The 19,926-nt window shown below is 43.0% G+C and overlaps 1 protein-coding gene across 1 annotated transcript in view; it reads left to right on the forward strand.

The window, feature by feature from the left end:
• The window catches only part of RYR3 (ryanodine receptor 3), a 566,641-nt gene that overhangs the window by 463,257 nt on the left and 83,458 nt on the right, over positions 1-19,926 (forward strand). Inside the window, exons 61-65 of the mRNA XM_063652550.1 lie at positions 3,237-3,286; positions 3,691-3,751; positions 6,538-6,776; positions 8,153-8,234; positions 16,851-16,981. Of these exons, the coding sequence (XP_063508620.1) occupies positions 3,237-3,286; positions 3,691-3,751; positions 6,538-6,776; positions 8,153-8,234; positions 16,851-16,981 (563 nt within the window). The remainder of the gene's footprint in view (positions 1-3,236; positions 3,287-3,690; positions 3,752-6,537; positions 6,777-8,152; positions 8,235-16,850; positions 16,982-19,926) is intronic.

A 19,926-nucleotide genomic window follows, 5' to 3' on the forward strand; every position in this document is an offset into this window, starting at 1 on the left:
GACCAGCCTGGCTAACATGATAAAACCCCGTCTCTACTGAAAATACAAAAATTAGCTGGGCATGGTGGCACACATCTGTAGTCCCAGCTACTCAGGAGGCTGAGGCAAGAGAATCACTCGAACCCGGGAGGCAGAGGTTGCAGTGAGCCAAGATGGCACCACTGCACTCCATCCTCGCCAATAGAGTGAGACTCCGTCTCAAAAAAAAAAAAAAGAAGAAGAAAAAAAAGAAAATAGTCTAAAAGCGCTTTCCCTAGCATCCAGTGAACAGTGTACATTATAGGGCCCAGCCACTAAATATCACCATCTTGGAGAGGATATTCAACTTTGAGATTTAGCTAACTTTTATGAAACAGTTAGCATAACTAAACATTGAGCACAGTTTTTTATATATAAGAGTTATTGCCCATTTGTGTAAAAATCATTGTGAAACATCATGTTTTAAATTCTGAGAACTGCCTGTGTAGTATGATCTCCATTTTCCAGAAGAAGAAGTTGAAATTCAGTTGGGTTCATTCCACTGTCCAAAGTGACCCTTCTAAGTTTGGACAAAAATAAAAATGCAGTCCTGGCCAGCGCGGTAGCTCACGCTTATAATCCCAGCATTTGGGGAGGCTGAGGTGGGTGGATCACTTGAGGTCAGGAGTTTGAGACCAGCCTGGCCAACATGGCAAAACCCCATGTCTACTAAAAATACAAAAAAATTAGCTGGGCGTGGTGGCATGCGCCTGTAGTTCCAGCTACTCTGGAGGCTGAGGCAGGAGAATTGCTTGAACCCAGGAGGCGGAGGTTGCAGTGAGCCGAGATGGCGCCACTGTGCTCCAGCCTGGACAACACATTGAGTCTCCATCTCAAAAAAAAAAAAAAAAAGAAAAGAAACAAAGAAAAACAGTCCTGTCTATCCACATCGAGTATGATTTATTCTGCACTATAATTACTTACTCTAAGTTAAGACAGGAGACGCCCCATGCTATCAAAACGAGATACTCTTAAAATCAGGTGCTGACCGACGACCTCCTAAACATTTGCAGGATGCAATGTTTTGCAGGATGCAATGTTTTATAAGAAGCTAGGGAAACAGTGAGTAAAGTGAGATATTCAGATAATCCAACAGAGGGCAGATGTGTCTGTTTTCTTTATCTACTTTTCTTAGATTATTAATTCATGGAAATGTAACATTTGTTCAACCAGGCACCATTTGTCACGGCTGGAATACAACCTAGAGCTGATCAGCCTTGCAAATAACTTTCAAATCCATCAGTGTGCTTGCTGCCCTCCCACAGAAGCAGTCATGTTTGCACTGAATGTGTCTGCATTGCCAGATTCCTCTTCTTTGTAGCCTTCGCCCTTGCGCCACCTCTTCTGCATCTGCAGCCCTTTGCCCATGAGTCTCAGACTCTCCCTGAGATTCCTTTCATTTATTGTCTTCAAACTCTGAGGTGGAGGAGAGGCACTTGGGGACTCAGGCCCCTCATAACTCTGGGCTAAAGACAGTGCTTCCAGTTAAATCCCAGGCTCCATAGGGAACAAGCAGTAGCCTTTGGAAATTTCAGATCCTGGCCTTGGCATGCCTGAGAAAGCACTTCTGACAATGAGATTAGCCGTGGTTAGTATTAGGATCAAACAACCCAAATATCTGCCTTTGTTAGAAAAACATTGTTTTGTGTTTACACAGAACATGTGTCCAACTTGAAGCATTTTCACCAGAAATACCTGCGTTTACCTGCCCCTAACTCTGAAACCCGAGTCCTATGATGACTCTCTACAGTGAGAAAGTTAGCACACAGAGCAGTTAAGGGGCTTCCCCAAGACATCCCAGCTAATCACAGAGCTACAGAGCCCACATTCCACAGGGTTAGCCCCTTGCCCCAGCTCTGTGAGTTTGCATCAAATACCCGTCTCTGAAAAAAACACCACGGGAAGAGAAAGAGAGCAGCCGATGTTTAATTTCACCCTAGATGGCTGCCAAATTTCTGGTAACTTATTGTGTGTTCTCTTAAGCTATAGGCCAGGGGGTTCCAACTCTTTTCCACTGCAAAACCAATTAACTAGCCATGGGAACTTTTGTTGTGATTTTCCAGTAGACAGCCCAGAAAGACTCAGGGCATTTATTGAAAACCATTTAAAGGTGAGCAGGTTTTCATCCCCATCAACACTCAGGATGTATTCCTTCCACATTTGAATTGTCCTGTGGAAGACTTCTGCCCCGAATGGGGTAAGGAGCTCCATGATGAGTTATCAATCAGAAACTGGGCATGTGTCACCAGGGGACCCCATGGTCTATACAGGTGGCTTTTTTCTCTCTCTTTTTTCCCTCTTTCTATTCCACTGCTTTCTGAAGCAACTGCAAAGTTCTTGTCTAGCCATGCCAGTGTCAGTAATGTCAGTTCTGAGCAATCTCTTCCCAAGAGCTTCAGCAGCACAGGTCAAATGATGGCCACAGTGCCCCTAGATGAGGTCCATTAGCAGCATGTTCAGAAACAGCGATGGACTCCTTTCTAACATCACAAGGCCCTCGTTAGGCACTGTGGAAAGTCAAACAATGAGGCACAGCTGAACCTTCAGTGGTTCCACAGTGGAAAATATGGGTGAAAGCATAAAAGAGAGTCAAAAAACACAAAAATATACAACATGGCCTTTCCTAGTTTCCAAGGACCCAGTTAGAACGGTGACCTGGTCAGGCCTGGAGACTAACTGGAGATGACAGAGAATACACAATTCTTAAAATGTTTTCGTTTAACACAATCTCACCTTGTACCTGAACCATTAACACTTTTCCAGTCCCAACTTCTTGCCACCCTCCCAACTAAAGCTTCATACCCTCAAGCTACAAAATGGTTTGCAATCCATTGCAACAAGGGGAAAATCATGCTTTTTTCCGGAGTCCTCATTTATCCCTGAATGTCACACAAATGAACGTTTCAATACATGGTACTCTATAGCAAAGGATACTTTGCACTGAGTCACTGCAAAATACTATAACTGTTTCGGAGGGATTGTGTTTAATAAAGATGGAGCTGCCTGCAAGGTACCTTTCATGATTCTCCAAGGCAGTGTGAACCACGCATGTTCCTGAGTGTGGACCAGAGGATTCTTTGCTAGGAACATAGTGCATCTTCCTAGAATGCCACTCTGTGCTCTCTGTTTCACAGTGTAAGGGACATTGGGGTGGGGGATACAAAGCATGAGTCCTTTAATCTCTGTGACTTTCTGAATTGCTTTCTTTTTTGCTTCAGCCTGTTCTGCAAACTTGCCGCTCTTGTTAGACACAGAATTTCCCTCTTTGGTAAGTGAAGTGTTGCTCAAGGCACCGCTCCTCCCTGTAATTATCCTGAACTTGCACTTTGTCTTTATTTGTGTCTTCCTCAGACAACCCGGGCCTTGGGACTAAGGTGTCACCTAAATTTGCCATAGAAAATTGATCTGAAGCATGATAAATGACCCCTTTACCCTTTTAACTGCTCAGATTTTCCACACCAATGAAAATTTTAAGCTCTGCCTCTGACATCCATCATAAAGCAAAGGCTGTGTCAGGCTAGAAATTAATGCATTGTCTCTGAACACAGGCCCAGCACTTTATGTGTTGGTAGTTCATTATGCTGGGCTGTGGCTTGTGCATATGGAGAAGATTGCATTTGAAAGACAGGCTGAGTGGTTTGAGGGAATCACAGATGATATTTTTTATTCTAGGTAGTGATTCTACTACAATGGTGAGCTGTCTTCACATCTTAGCTCAGACGCTTGACACAAGGTAAGTCTGCCCAGTTTTTCCCAATAGTTTCTCATGACTTCCTCTCTGACCCTCTCATCTCACTACTTATACTGAAGAGAAGACAGATCGCTGCTGCCAGGCTTTGAGAAGAGTGAGGAGACAGGGCAAAGACCCTAGAAGGTAGCACTCTCTTTTTCTCAGTTCACATAACAAGAGCCACTGCCATGGCATAGACGGAATGCAAAGCCCTGATCAATTCTTGTCTTTCCTTCCTAAGAAGTTCGTCTTTCAGAAGATAAAATATATAATGTGGCAAACCCCACTGGTGGGTGGTGAATCTACAAATGTTATGGAAAAGATGAGCCACAGCGCTCTGAATTCAAAATGGTCAAGGAAGGAAATGGCTTCAAAAGAATCAGAGACAAAGACGTTGATCCCGTGGCCTAGGGATTTGGGAAGAAGTCTTAAAAAATAATATATAAGTTCTGGTAATAACACAAGTGATGAGACTGAAAAGAGAGATGCAGGCCGGGCACGGTGGCTCACGCCTATAATCCCAGCACTTTGGGAGGCTGAGGCAGGCAGATCACTTGAGCTCAACAGTTCAAGACCAGCCTGGGCAACATGGTGAAACATCTTATCTACAGAAAATACAAAAATTAGCCAGGCATGGTGGTGCATGCCTGTAGTCCCAACTCAGGTGGCTGAAGTGGGAGGATGGCTTGAGCCCAGAAGGTGGAGGTTGCAGTGAGCTGAGATCACGCCACTACACTCCAGCCTGGATGACAGAGCCAGACCCTGTCTTAAAAAAAATAAAAATAAAAATAAGAGAAAATCAGTGGAAAGAACTGACAGGGACCTTTCTTTAACATGCCCATTAAGAAGGGTCCTTGTCAGAGCCGGGCACCATGATTTCTGCCTATAGTCGAAGCTACTCAGGAGGCTGAAGTGGGAGGATTGCTTGAGCCTAAGAGTTCAAGACCAGCCTGAATAATGTAGAGAGACCTCATCTTTTAAAAAAAAAAAAAAGAAAGAAACGTCTTTATCAAAATTGGGAGGAGGACACACCTCCTAAGACCCAATGCAAAAGAGGTTACCAACCTAAAAGAGTGGGACACTAAAAGAGCGTCCCAAAGATGAAAATCCACAATGAACTGAGAATGGCTATAAAAAAGGAGGAGAGTAAGGACTATTTAAGGGATGAGAAATCTTTACTGCAAGAAACTTGGGAAAAGTCTTGAGAGAGTCCAGTTTTTTGTTTGTTTTATTTTGTTTTGTTTTAAATGAAGGTCAGTTGCAGGTTGGTGTGTTTAGTAATTATTCCTAACAAAACCTGGGACTAGAAAGTTAGGAAGGGCCAGATGCAGTGGCTCACACCTGTAATCCCAGCACTTTGGGAGGCAGAGGTGGGTGGATCTCTTGAGGCCAGGAGTTCAAGACCAGTCTGGGCAACGTAGACCCCCATCTCTACAAAAAATTTTAAAAATTATCCCGACATGATGGCACATGCCTGTGATCCCAGCTACTCGGGAGGCTGAAGTGAGAGGATTGCTGAGCATGGGAGGCTCTCATGAGAGGTCACTGCACTCCAGCCTATGCAACGGAGTGAGACCTCATCTCAAAAAAAAAAAAAAAAAAAAGGAAGATAGCTCATGAATACTTATAGGATAAGAACAAGCCTTACTGACTTTATTTCTTTGTTTGTATTGTCTTGATGAGTTGAATGATTATCAGGAAAATGATGTAGATAAAAAGCATCTGTCCTTGAACCAAGTCTTTCATAATCTTCTGAATAAGATATAGAAATACAAAACTTATAGATGACTTGTAAGCTTTGTTCCAATTCTAAGTTGTATGAAATACTGTAGTTTTGAGGGAAGGCTTCAAATGTCCATAGCTGATCTTCATCCCTGTAGATCACATTTCAATGTTTTGTTTTGTGTTTTCCAGAGGTCTGATTAAGCTGTCTACTTTAAAAGGGCTAGGTGTCTCTTTTCTCTTTCCTCATCCAACCTAGGACATTTCCTGCAAACTGGCAGAAATCTAAGCTTCTGTTGACTTATTTCCTTGCTCTTTTTCTCTAAGAGGTCTTACATCAGAAGACTTTATGTTTCTAGCTAGCCTTTATAAAAGTTGTTTATCTAGGCTGAGCACGGTGGCTCGCGCCTGTAATCCCAGCACTTTGGGAGGCCAAAGTGGGCAGATCATCAGGTCAAGAGTTGGAGACCATCCTGGCCAACATGGTGAAACCCCGTCTCTACTAAAAATACAAAAATTAGCCGGGCGTGGTGGCGGGCGCCTGTAATCCAAGCTACTTGGGAGACTGAGGCAGGAGAATTGCTGGAACCTGGGAGGCGGAGGTTGCAGTGAGCTGAGATCACACCATTGCACTCCAGCCTGGTGACAGGGTGAGACTCTGTCTCAAAAAAAAAAAAAAAAAAAAAAAAAAAGTTGTTTATCCCAGAACTTTTCTTAAAACTCATTTCCCTGTTCTTTTAACTAGATATTTACAGAAGACTTTAGCCAGTTGCAACTTACTGTAGATAATAGCAGGTGACCAATATTGGCTTCATTCTAAATTGTTCTCTGCATTTCCTGAAGAGGTGAGCAATATTTTCCTCAGACTGTCCAGTGGCTAGCCCCTCTGGGATTGTGTGATTCAGGTTTCTTCCTGGATGTTAACTGCTCTCTCCCTTTCTCCTGACACAGTGTCATTGAGTGACAGGCGTGGCAAATGTCTGCCCAGACGACACTGCCAGTTTCAAGAAGCAGATTGGCCAAAAGTTCAGATTATGCTTCTAGATTTGAACATTGTTTGCTTGCAGGACTGTCATGAAGTCAGGCTCAGAGCTGGTGAAGGCTGGGTTACGAGCATTCTTTGAAAATGCTGCAGAAGATTTGGAGAAGACTTCAGAAAACCTGAAACTTGGGAAGTTCACCCATTCCCGAACGCAGATTAAAGGCGTTTCTCAGAATATTAACTACACTACGGTGGCTCTGCTCCCCATCCTGACGTCCATCTTTGAGCACGTCACTCAGCATCAGTTTGGAATGGATCTACTCTGTGAGTTCTACTGGTATTTGTCATGGATTTATGTGCACATGGCCCCAGATAGCAGGTGCAGGGCCCATTCACTTATGTTGACCTTGAGGGCAGAGCAGAGAGAGAATTATTCCATGCCTTTTCCTTCTTAGATTAAAAAAAAAAGAAGAAGAAGAAGAAGTAATATACTCTTGGAATGGAAAGAAATTCTCTAATTTGAATATTTAATATTTATCTTTTTCCACTTTTGTTCTGGACCAGAATTTCCCATCTGCTGGTCTAGCTCTCAGCTATTGTACTCTCGCTTAATTTGAAAGGTTATCTGAGTAATACAGTGGGAGATATAGATTTGCTCCTGGGTTTTTGAGACATCATTTTTCTTATTAAGAAGACTTAATTTATTCATTGGATACCAGGAGCAAAGGAAAAATGCCAACATTTCATTATCTGAGCTTTCAGAAGACCAAAGTTGGTTGGTTTTATTTTAGTTTGCATTAACACCATGTTTAGTGCCACCGCCTCCTCCAGCCCCCTGTGCAGATAGTCTGCCACCAAACTTCAGTTTTACACTTTAAATATTGGGACATGATTTAATTTGACCAGTTGTTGATAGCTAAGACTATGTCTTTTATATCCTTGAACAACTGAAAATCAGTGATTTCTGTTGTGTGGGGGCTGGGAGAACATCCAAACTCATTTTGTGTCATAGAAACAGTGCAATTCCTTGGTCGGAAAATAAAACATTAAATTAGTTCTGAAAGTAGTCCCGGCCTTGGTATGAGCTCCAGACATGGCTAGGGATGTGTAGCCTGCAGATTCACAAGCAAAACATGCCCTTCCCCTAGGAAACATGATAAAATCATACTATTGAATTGCCTTTTGCAGAACACCCGGCAGAGAACCTGGGATAGGCAGACGTGAGGGATTTTGCTCTGTCTCTAAGAGAAATCTAGCAGTTGGACATATCTTCCTGGGAAATGAGCAAAACGCTCATTCAAGCTTCAGATTTTCTGCATTCTTCCTTCCAAAGGAAGGAAATATTGCACTGGATAAAATTTGGCTAAAATGTCTCTCTCTATTGGAAACAAACCAAATCGCATTATGGAAGGAGCCATTGGTCATATGATTCCTTTCCCTGTGAAGCAATGTAATCTTCATGATAAGCCCCACAAAGGAACTAGGATTGCTAGTGGAGGATTTTTCCTATCTTTTTTTTTTCCCCAGTCCAGCAATTAGCAAACTGGCATCTGGGTAGAAAAGGGATATGTTTGTTGAGAGAGAGAGAGAGAGAGATCTTTTACTTTTGACTGGTGCTCATGCATTTTTTTTTTCCTCTTCATGGATCCTTTCTGTGTTCAGGATTGATGCAAATCAATGACATTTCTTCTTTGTTTCAGTGGGTGATGTGCAGATTTCATGCTACCACATACTGTGCAGCCTCTACTCCCTTGGGACGGGAAAGAACATTTATGTTGAAAGGTAATTAGTGAACGAAGAGGCTAACACTTTCAGGCGTGGCAAAATGTTACTTACAGTGTTTTAAGCAATAATATCATTTCAATCCAGCAAAACCAAAATGCTCACTGATATGGAGTGGTGGTTTTGAACTTTGTTTATGACATGCTTATGGCAATATAAAGAAGTGTAATGATGAGGCTACTGAGATTTATGACTTCTGTGGAGATAGCTGGTGAATGTATGTGGCTGGAGAAGCAATATAACCAGGCTAAATCATGTGCTCATAACCAAAATGTGTTGGAGATATGTCTGTTTCTTCAGCATCACAGCTTCTAAATAGCTTCCAGAGTTTCTGAGGTTAAAGTTTGCTGAGAAGCTCAAGGGACATGAGGCCGTTGTTTCATTGTTTAATGAGTTTCTGTGTGCTACAACCCTGGACCTTTACCAGTCTTGGCTGTCAGATTTGCTATACTTTTCAACAAGTGCACACTTTGGTATTAGCAATGCTAGTCAATACTCTTGAGTCTGAGCAAGCTGACTGCAGAAGTGTGTGGGTTCCAGTTTTGCCTCTCTAATCTGCCTGTCGCAGCAGAGGCCCTCGGTGACCCTTGCTTTTCAGCATCAAATGCCTTGTGTTCTGTTGTTCTGTTTAATCCATGGGGAAGATTGGAAGGATAAACAGTATTAACAAAACTCTAGATCTTACTCTTATCCTTGGAAGACTTTTGTTTTCTTTCTTGCCTTTTCAAACAAGCAAACTGCAAAAAATTCGGTCTGTGCTTACAATTACTTAATCTAAAATCCTTCGGTATCTGCTTTCCATGTGCTGCCTCTATGTATGATGCTTTTATCAAACAAATTAGCAGTGAACCCTTGTCTTATGTCAAAACTTATATTTATTCAAATTGCAATTTCTCAATAAAGCCAAAAATGAAATAAAAGACTTCAGCTCCTTCAAGAACTAAGGAACTACTGACTTGAAGTCATGTACTAGAAACCAAAAAATGTTGTAGAAATGTCTGTTTCTTCATAATCACGGCTTCTAAATAGCTTCCAGAATACAAGAAATTGAGGAACTAATGGCTACATTTGTTTTTATTATAATTTTAAGTCTTTAACAGTTGTCAGGCTTTCCTTACTGTTTTACATAAAATATAGATAAATCATTTGTAATTTAGGATAGGAACTGGGCAGACAAAGTTTTATCCATATTTTATACCAAATCAGATAAATCAACAAAAAATTTTTCTGTTAATGCCAAATTTCACTTGAGGCAGATGTTTTTAGTTTATTTCTCCCACTGAGCATTTGTAAATACATCCTCAGTATCTTTCTCATTCTCTCATTATATGTATGTAAGTATACATTCACCCATATGTCTGTATGTTTCTTGCTACAATTTTTTGTAAAGCTTATGCATTCTTCTCTTGAAAAAAAAAAAGTCAAAGAAAAGTCAACTCTGAAATGTCAGATCAGAAAAAGACTGCTCTTCATGTGACTTTCTATTCTTTATTCATGGATTCATTCCAGGTTGATTGCGTATCTGCAGCACCGTGAAAATTGTGCCTGTGCTTTGTACTCCGTGTTGGTAGAAGTCAAGGCTTGGAGAAGCCCCTAGCTTAAGGCTGTCCCTATTGCTTTTTTCTGTATTTTTTTTCCTAAATATTTTTTCCGCTGAACTATGTTTCTCATCTGTGTGTTGGTTATTAGGTACATTGCTAGTTCTCGAGAATGGAGAGGATGTATGTGCTTGCATGTTTTAAAATGGAGGAGAATGAACAGGAAGAAACAGCAGGCAGCTTCACATCTGAGAAGCTGGCTCAGAACTAACTCTTTCTCCCTAAATCAGCCGTGTGTTTAGCCCTAGCAATGTACCAACGCTCAGCCTCTGATGTTCTCCCCCAACTAAAGTAAGCAGCTGGCCCAGGTGAGAGGTTGGTGAAACTCAGTGCGTCCTAGAGTCGCAGGACTTGTGTTTAGTGATTTAATGTAACTGTATTCCCTACTTAGAGAACTGCGGCCACAAAACGGGCTACTTCTAACTCTTTCGCTTCGCCTGACCTCCAGGGTTTCTCTAGGCTAGGAGTTCAGGTCATGAGAATGGCAGATGGCATGTATACTTCTCCCTACTCTGTTCCCATCTGCTACTCTGTAATATGGAATGTGGCCCCACACGCATGCTGCCTACCAGGTCTCCCGTGGCCTGCTCACACCCTTCATCCTCATTGTTTCAGGCAAAACCTTATCTTTTGGCCCCCTTAAAACCCCTATATTCACTTCCAGAGGCCAAAGTCCTCTTCTAGGTCTGGAAAGTATGTTTCCATTTCGGTGTCCTTACTTGATTTGGTTTTCGTATTTTATGGGTTCAGAGTTATTGTACATTTTCCAATTTTAGCATAGATCAAGATGTCTTCCCAGTTTCTTTTCATTTCTTGTGGGTTTCACAGAGGAAAGTACAATGAACCCACCATTTCTCTACCACCTTTTGCTGACATCTCCTTGACTGATGAACGTATGTAAGGGATCACTACATACTTGCTTTCCAGCTACACCTGGAGTATGCTTTGTAGATAGAAATGGTTCAAGACTCCTTGGTGATAGGGTTGACTGTGAGGGGCAAAGTCATTGAAACAGAGTACAGACATTTCTTTTGGAATATTTTCTAATTGAGACAACAACACTGAGAATGTCATTGACAAGTGGAGTTTGCAGACACAAAATTTCAGAGAAGGGTAATGGTTTGTGCATTTAATCATGCAGAATACCTAATTATTTAACTTGGAGATACTTTGATGAACTTAAAGAGCATTTGATGGGGGTTATTCAAGAAGGCAAAGCTTGAAACTTGATAACATTAAACACTGGGTCTCAGTTTTGTTTCAAATGAAGACTGAGTTTTCTACTTCATGCTTTAAAGCTATTTTGTTTCTTTCATCCTGCCTGGCTCCCTTTGACCAATTGTTTCTGATCAGACATTGCACAATGTTCCCTAAACCTCTAAGGTCACCAGCACTGCTGTCTAGACCCGTGTCCTGCCCTGTCCCCACTGTGCTTTCTGCTTCTCTGTTACATGTTATTTCCTCTCTTTAGTACCCTCTGGAATATGAATGAAGGAACTTTCAAAATTGCAAAGCACCATTTACGTGCAAGATATTATTATTATTACTTTGATGACTTTGTCTTTTCCTGTATCCCTAATAATCGATTTTGAGAGGCAAGATTCAGATATGTGGAAATAAAACTGAGAGATTGAAAAGGAAAGTGCTACTTGTCAAATTAGGATGTAACAAAAACTGAAATACAAACTGAACACTGTCCAGTCTGTCACCATTGACCAAGTATGTATTGTGTGAAAAATACTGTATGAGGCAGTGAGAACCGAGACCAGACGAGCCTGGGCAACCTGGCAAGACCCAGTGACTACAAAAATTTTTTAAATCAGCCAGTCATGGTGGCACATGCCGTAGTCCTAACTATTCAAGAGGCTGAGGTGGGAGGATTGTGTGAGCCCAGGCTTTCAAGGCTGCAGTAAGCTGTGATAGCACCACTTCACTCCAGCCTAGGCTACGAAACAAGAACTTGTCTCTAAATAAAGAGAGTTTCCATATGCAATGATAAACCCTTCCAATATATCCTCTGGTTATTATGGAGCTGTTTCTGTAGGCTTTTGTCTGCGAGAAGCTTGGCCCATACCAACACTCCCTGCTGGGGAGCACTAATGACCAGTGAGCCTTATATTAATAACAGCAAGTCTTTGCCTAGCTCAATCCCTCCTTGGGCTCTGGGGCCAAAGTCATTCACACTGATATTTCACAGCCAGGAGCATTAATTGGCAGACTTCTGGGTTTTACTTTTACAGACTTCTCAGTTTTACTTTTTTTTCCCCCTGTGTTTAACTTTTTAACAGCTAGGCCAAGAGAGCTGTTGTTCATTTCTTGGCAAGAAGCTAATTAGCACCAATGTGCGCCCCAGACTAGAAAATGTTGTGGAGCTTGTGGAGTGGTCAAGTTTGTCACTAATTAATATGAGAGGGCAGGGCCAGTCCCCTGAGTCAACACAGCACCAGAGAACTGAGACTTAGCAACAGCCTTTTACCCCAAGGACTGCCTTCGTGTCTGACTAACCTTCTAGAAATCTACTTTCAGGAGATCATGGTTTTAATTTTGGTCAAAGAAAGAGGCAAAAAAAAAAAGAGAGAAGAATAATGGATCTATCCAGTCCCAAGCCACCTCAGGACCCCTTGTCTCCTAGGTTCATCTCTGTGTAAAATTTGCTGTCAGGCAGGATGCGGTGGCTCACGCCTGTAATCCCAGCACTTTGGGAGGCAAGAGGCGGGCGGATCACCTGAGGTCAGGAGTTCGAGGCCAGCCTGGCCAACATGGTGACACTTCGTCTCTACCAAAAATAGAAAAATTAGTCGGGTGTGGTGGTGCGTGCCTGTAGTCCCAGCTACTCGGGAGGCTAAGGCAGGACAGTCACTTGAACCTAGGAGACAGAGCTTGCAGTGAGCTGAGATCGCACCACTGTACTCCAGCCTGGGCGACAGAGCAAGACTCTGTCTCAAAATAAATAAATAAATAAATAAATAAATAAAGCTATCAGATTTGAAATCTTACCCCTTGTTATTCCTGATTTTCATCCAGGTTTTCTTTCCCAATGCTCTCCCTGTGGCCTTTCTTGTCCTTTCACAATTTATCTCCTTATTTCTTCCTCTAATTCACAAAGCAAGACTGAAGAGAGAAAGCACCATATTTCTCCTCATTGGCCACTATGGTAAAGATGTTAAAACTCTTAGCTGAAACAAATTGCCTCTTGTGAATGCCTGTATTTGATGTGTAGAAGCACTCACTAACCTCAGTTGTCACCGAGGGAATTGGCAACTCAGGTCTGAAGTTAAAATGATGCCCCTCTTCCCATGCCTGGCCACCACCTGGAGCTTAGTAAAGAAGAGAAATAATCGGGGAAGGGCAGGTGCTGAGAAGGAAAGGCAGGGGAATAGGCCTGGCCTGGGGCCTGCTCAGAAGTGAAGCTGCATTGTGAAAGCTCCGCCAAGAGCACCTGCGTCTCAGCAGTCTCCGTCTCTGGGCAGCATTGATACACAGGGCACAATAGGATTGGTTTGTCCAAGGGCCTCCACTCTGCCTCTGGAGCAGTCCTGGGTGGGGAGGTTTTAGCAGTCAAACCTTCATCCAGAGGACAAGACTGAGCCATCAGCTAAGACGAGACTGCCTGACTGAGGACCTTTCAATCCAGTGTTGCTGACTGGGGGCTGATTTTAAAGTTATCGGCTCAAATGCTTCATGGCCAAGTAGGCTATCAGCCAAGCCTAAGAAGAAGATAAAACATAAAACCACATGTATTAACTTCATCTTATAGTAATTTAAAAGATCACTTTTTAAAATATGTTTGGTAACTTGAATGAAGACTGGGTGGGTTTTCGAAGGAATACACAGCTTTCTGCCAACTCACCCACCCTTCCCTCCTCCTTCTCTAGTTCAGCAGATTTATCTTATATCTCAAGGAGAGCACTTCTGTATACCCTAGATTTGCTGTCTGCAGATTCTTTCATAGTCTTGTGCAGTCATTTTTTTTCAAGACCAGTTAAAATCACAATTTTTCTTTTTTTTTTTTTTTGCCCTGTCACCCAGGCTGGAGTGCAATGGTATGATCTCAGCTCACTGCAACCTCCACCTCCCAGGTTCAAATGATTCTCCTGCCACAGCCTCCTAAGTAGCTGGGATTACAGGACACCCACCACCATGCCTAGCTAATTTTTGTATTTTTAGTAGAGACAGGGTTTTACCATGTTAGCCAGGCTGTTCTCGAACTCCTGACCTCGTGATCCACCCGCCTTGGCTTCCCAAATTGCTGGAATTACAGGCGTGAGCCACTGCACGCAGCCAAGATCATATTTTTGATCCAACTCAAGTGTGTCTATTTCTCTGTTAGAACAAAGCTGCAGGTTGACTCTAATCCTTATGATTAGTCCATACAGATATGTTATTTGATCACATTGTTGATTTAGAGTTCAATATAGAACATAAGTTCTATATTTGCCCTGCATTTAATGAGAAAGAATCTGGAGGACAAAAGTTAAGGTTAAGACTATCTGGTTTACTTCTCAGTTTAAAAAAAAAAAAAAAAGCTCCCCTAACCTCCCCATAATAAATACTTGTTATCCACTTTAAGACAATCTATGCTTTTGGCATTCTAGCTTCTTGGTGCTGGAATTATTGGCTGTTGTCACAGTGAGAGGCAATTAACACAAAGTCTTGGGCACAGGTCTCAGTAGGGAGCTGAAGGAAACCCACAAGAGTTGGATGCCCTTCTGCTTCCACAGAATCACAGTAATGAGGCAAGTGTTGGCTCTTGGCTCTAAGTGCCCTTTCTCAAGCTGGCCATTGTCGTGTGGTGATCCTGTAACATTCCCCGAGGTGCAGCCCAGCACCCTCAGTTCCCAGGGATTCTGCTCATGAGCTCATATGCAAGAGCATCAGTGCTTGATTTGAGTTGATCAGCCACAGAAGAAGGCAGAGTGAGGGCTTGCATATAGTAAGCCCCACCTGAGTCTTTTTCTTTTTCTTTTTCTTTTTTTTTTTTTTTTTTTTTTTTTTGAGACGGAGCCTGGCTCTTTTGCCCAGACTGGAGTACAGTGGCGTGATCTCAGCTCACTGCAAGCTCCTTCTCCCAGGTTCACACCATTCTCCTGCCTCAGTCTCCTGAGTTGCTGGGACTACAGGCACCCGCCACCATGCCTGGCTAATTTTTTGTATTTTTTTAGTAGAGATGGGGTTTCACCGTGTTAGCCAGGATGGTCTCGATCTCCTGACCTCATGATCTGTCCGCCTCGGCCTTCCAAAGTGCTGGGATTACAGGCATGAGCCACTGTGCCCGGCCCCACCTGAGTTGTAATTATAGACCTGTTGTCTGCGTTTTCACCTATTATCTTTGTATCATGATCTAACAAAGGACATTTTTGGTTTGTTTGAAAAAAGTCCCTTGTATTTGGGAGCTGATATCACATGAAACTCGCAAGTCATGGGCGAGTAGCTGACAGAAGATGTTGATGGGTGGGAAAGAGATGGCTCTGGTCTCTCATTCATTAGAAAGCAACAGTTGATGAGTTCATGCCCTTCGTAGGGACATGGATGAAGCTGGAAACCATCATTCTCAGCAAACTATCGCAAGGGCAAAAAACCAAACACCGCATGTTCTCACTCGTAGGTGGGAATTGAACAGTGAGAACACTTGGACACAGGAAGGGGAACATCACACCCCGGGGCCTGTTGTGGGGTGGGGGGATGGGGGAGGGATAGCATTAGTAGATATACCTAATATGAATGACGAGTTAATGGGTGCAGCACACCAACATGGCACATGTATACATATGTAACAAACCTGCACATTGTGCACATGTACCCTAGAACTTAAAGTATTAAAAAAAAAAAAAAAAAAAAGAGCAACAGTTGTCAGTCCCTGCACAGGGCTCTCCTAGCCAGCTCTATCACTGTGTTATCTCACTAGCAGTAGACAAGATACAAACCCAAAGTTAAGCCCAGATCTGGGAGGAAGAAAAGTTATTGCAGTTCTAGCTGTGCTTTGACTAGCCACAGGCTAGTTCCCATCCCCTGTACTTACAGACTTGGTTACCCTCCAGGCAAGCGTAAGTACTCTCAATTGGAGAACTTGGACTCTGAACGAGGAATCCCAAGCCTTTTGTTTTTGTTTGTTTGCTTGCTTCACAGGAAGACTTCAGAACCAGACCTTAAGATATGGTGGACAGTCAACTATTTGTACAAAAGAGGGAAAAGAGTAACCGTTATTTGAGGTCTCTCCTGTAAATCAAGCAGTAGGTTTTAGGACCTATTGTTTCTGTTGTAAGGGCAGGTCTTTTATTTTTGTCTCTCATTGGTGCTTTGGTGTCCTACCTACTGTTCCCACTAGTAGTGGACACAGGCTCCATCCATAGCAGAGAATAGACACAGAGAAATTACACAGATTTCAAAGCATTTTTGAAAACAGGGAGGATCCATCTCAATTTGGATACCAGCAGAACTTGCGCTCACACATGCTGGGAGAGAGGGACAAAGCCACACAGTGTGTCATATCTTCTTAACCAGTTAAGAACTAGGATCTGGCCAGACACGGTGGCTCACGCCTGTAATCCCAGCACTTTGGGAGGCCGAGGCGGGTGGATCACGAGGTCAGGAGATCAAGACCATCCTGGCCAACATGGTGAAACCCCATCTCTACTAAAAAAAAAAAAATACAAAAAGAAATTAACCGGGCGTGGTGGCGGGCGCCTGTAGTCCCAGCTACTCAGGAGGCTGAGGCAGGAGAATGGCATGAACCCGGGAGGCGGAGTTTGCAGTGAGCTGAGGTCGCGCCACTGCACTCCGGCCTGGGCGACAGAGCGAGACTCCGTCCCAAAAAAAAAAAAAAAAAAAAACTAGGATCTAAGTAGTGAGAGCATTGGTCAGCGTCCAGAGAAAGAGGAAGGGAAGAAGTGCATGCAACCTTGCTGAGCCTAGTGCCTGGGGATGTCCATGGATTAATCTATGGGGAAGGCCTGGTCCGCCAATGCATGGGACCAGCATGTAGGGGGCAACACTTCTCAATGGACTTCTTTGTTTCCAGGCAACGCCCTGCCCTTGGAGAATGTCTGGCTTCGCTGGCAGCTGCCATACCAGTGGCATTCCTGGAGCCCACCCTTAATCGCTACAATCCACTCTCGGTCTTCAACACCAAAACCCCCAGGGAGAGGTCTAGTAAGTATCTCCCCTCAAAGGTCATCAACCCATTTCATGTGCTGAGAGGAGAGGAGCCACACAGGCAGGGAGCAGCAGCCCTGCAGCACTGTGGCTTTCTTGGCCTGAGAGGAGCCAGGAGGTGAGGTTAGGGAATAGGTTGCAGGTCTCCATCTTACTGGAGAAATACACATGGGCAAGGCTTTGATTTCCTCTCCTGTAAAGTGAGGAGTCAGTGTTGCTGATTTTGAAATCCTTTCCATCCTAAGACCTCAGGGTCTCTTGTCTGCTCTGGGTTTCAATTCCCCTTCTGCACCTGGGGATGTGACTCCTTTTTTGCAGTCCCTCTCCAGAGTGGTATTAGAAGGTGCACATCCACACTCATAACCTAATTAAACTCTTCATGTCCATGGAGAGGCTGTGCTTCTAAAGATGCTGACGACACATTTTCATCTTCGTGGAAGATAAGACATAGAAAAGCACCAAAAGGAAGAGAAAGTATACAAGAAAGAGTATTTCTTAGCAAAAGTATTGACACGCTAGGTTCCACAACAGGGTGGCAAACTATGACCACAGCAAATTTGGCCCCCTGCCTATTTTTGTAAATAAAGTTTTATTTGAACACAAACACACCTACTTATGTACATTTGACCTGTGGCTGCTTTAGCACGACAATGGCAAAGTTGAGTAGAGGCAGGAAAGTTTGGCCCGCGAGGCCTAAAATAAATAAAATCTGGCCCTCTACAGGAAACGTTTTTCACCTTCTCTTGTAGAATGATCCTGGAACTAAAATCCAAGGCAGATTGTAAATCTGCTTCTGGAGGGTCCTTGTATCTGGGTTAATTGTGATCCTGCCTAAGGACAAGGGAATAGAATAGAGGAGCTTCAAGTAGGAGCCTTGAATCAAGCTTGGACTCCATCTAGAAAGAACTGCGATGATTCCATCTATTCTGAAGCAAAAATTACCAAACTGTAGGCTAATCAATATTAAGGGAAAACAAGCCACAGTAAATTATTTTCAACCAGAACTTTTTCTATTCAGAACCAATGTTTTCTTAAAATATTGCTATACACTACCAGTAGATGTCTGGACGTGGTAGCAATTCCATTTAGTTCAAGCCCCCTTTCTCAAACTGCCATGAGATTTAAGGAAGAAGCATTCTGAGCAAGAAAGGGCTCATGCCACACTTTTCTTTGCCACTGCTGTTTTTTTCATCTAAAAATGCGAAGTGCTAAGCCATGGAAGCTTTATTCCCACTTGCTTCTTGTTACTTCAGGTTAGAGGAACACATTGCCCCCCCAGAAATGATCACCAGGACAATTCAGCTAAGGCCACTAATAAAAATCTTTCACTGAGCTAGAATACAGTGGAGACTAGTGTTCTCAGAGGTAGTCAAGAGAAACATTGCCAAGATGCCTCAACTTTCTAAAGTCCCACATGAACTCTGTAAGTTAACCTTTCCTCAACTGCTTCAGCCTCATCTCACCCTTTCTTCCCTTTGAAACTAGCAAAAAAAAAAAAAAAGGGATTTCCAACCTCTTTTTTTCTTCCCACTCCTGATTCCAAATGAGTCCTAGCTTTCCACCAAAGTGGAAGCTGAGCAACAGAGCAGACTTTGGTGAAGTTGAGAAGTGGCTGTGACATCTCCAGGCAAATGCCAGCCCAGGTGTTGCTTCCTGACTCCAAAGGGACATGGGGCCCAGTCATGACAGTTCTGGATATGTATACGTTTATTCTGCTTCAACTGTGACTTGAGAAATAGTATATCTCTGTCTCTATACCAGCACTGCGTAGAGCTTCACCTGGGGAAAGAGAGAAACTGCCTCTGCTCTTCAGTTCATGAAGGCACAGTAGCAGGGCGAAATGAGGATGTGACAAAGATAGAGGAAAGCCTAGGTTAACTTTGGGAGGGAGGGGAATTAGTCTCTTGCATTGTGCTCCTTCCCAAGAGCTCTTTGAAAAGTGTTCCTTCTCATTCTATATACCTTTGCATTGATTTGATAAGACATATTCATAAATAAAAAATGACTCCCCATCATTGCATACTCCAAAGGAAGAAAAGAGACAAGGTTGTAATTAGAGATGACACAGTCCTTTATCCATTAGTAACACACTATGGGACTCTATGTCCAGCTCCCCTGAGCCCTTGTTTTTTATCATTGAATTCAGCAGAGAGTGAATGCTGACCATGTGTATGGCTCTTTGAAAGTTTATCTAGAGCCAGAGAATGACTGATGGCTTAATGAGCTGTAAGAAGGTAGACTTCATTCATTACAAAGTGGGTGGCCTGAGGGATAAAGGGCGGGGAGGAATGTATAAGGTGACAGATGATGTGAGCCTGTGGTTTAGAAATACAATATGAACTGATTTATCACATCTTCAGTTAATGGGGCATCTCTATTAATTGACACTTGATGCTTTGCCAGCAGAATTACTCAGATTAGTATCTTTGATGCCCTGTAACATCCTAGTGCATTTTCTTCCTCATCCAAAAATTATTAAGATATACCTAGAAAAAGTTTCATACTGTTATGTGCCAGTTATTCGAAACTAGTTAAATCCTTAGTTATGGGTGGCAGTGATCTATTAATCAGAACACTAGATGTCAGACCAAAGCATCCTATTGCCAGTCAGTTTGCTTTTCTTCTGTACCCTATTGGAACTCTTTTCTCTTTGGTTGATTATTCCAATTCTAATGTAAGCCATCTGTCTGTCTTGCAAAGAGAAGAGGTGCTAAGGTGAGGCACACAGGACTTTAGAATCTAATCCGGTGATTCTTGAATTCTAACGCGCATCAGAATCACCCAGGAGGCTTGTTCAAGACTGTTGAGCCCCACCCCTAGGGTTTCTAATGCAGTAAGTCAGTTTGGAGCGAGGCCCAGGAATTTGCATTTTCAGCCGATCTCCAGGTGATGCTGGTGCTGCTGGTAGGAGGACCGCACTTTGAGAATTATTGATCTAGAAG

This window comes from Pongo pygmaeus, chromosome 16 (assembly GCF_028885625.2).
Source record: "Pongo pygmaeus isolate AG05252 chromosome 16, NHGRI_mPonPyg2-v2.0_pri, whole genome shotgun sequence".
Lineage (NCBI taxonomy): Eukaryota > Metazoa > Chordata > Mammalia > Primates > Hominidae > Pongo > Pongo pygmaeus.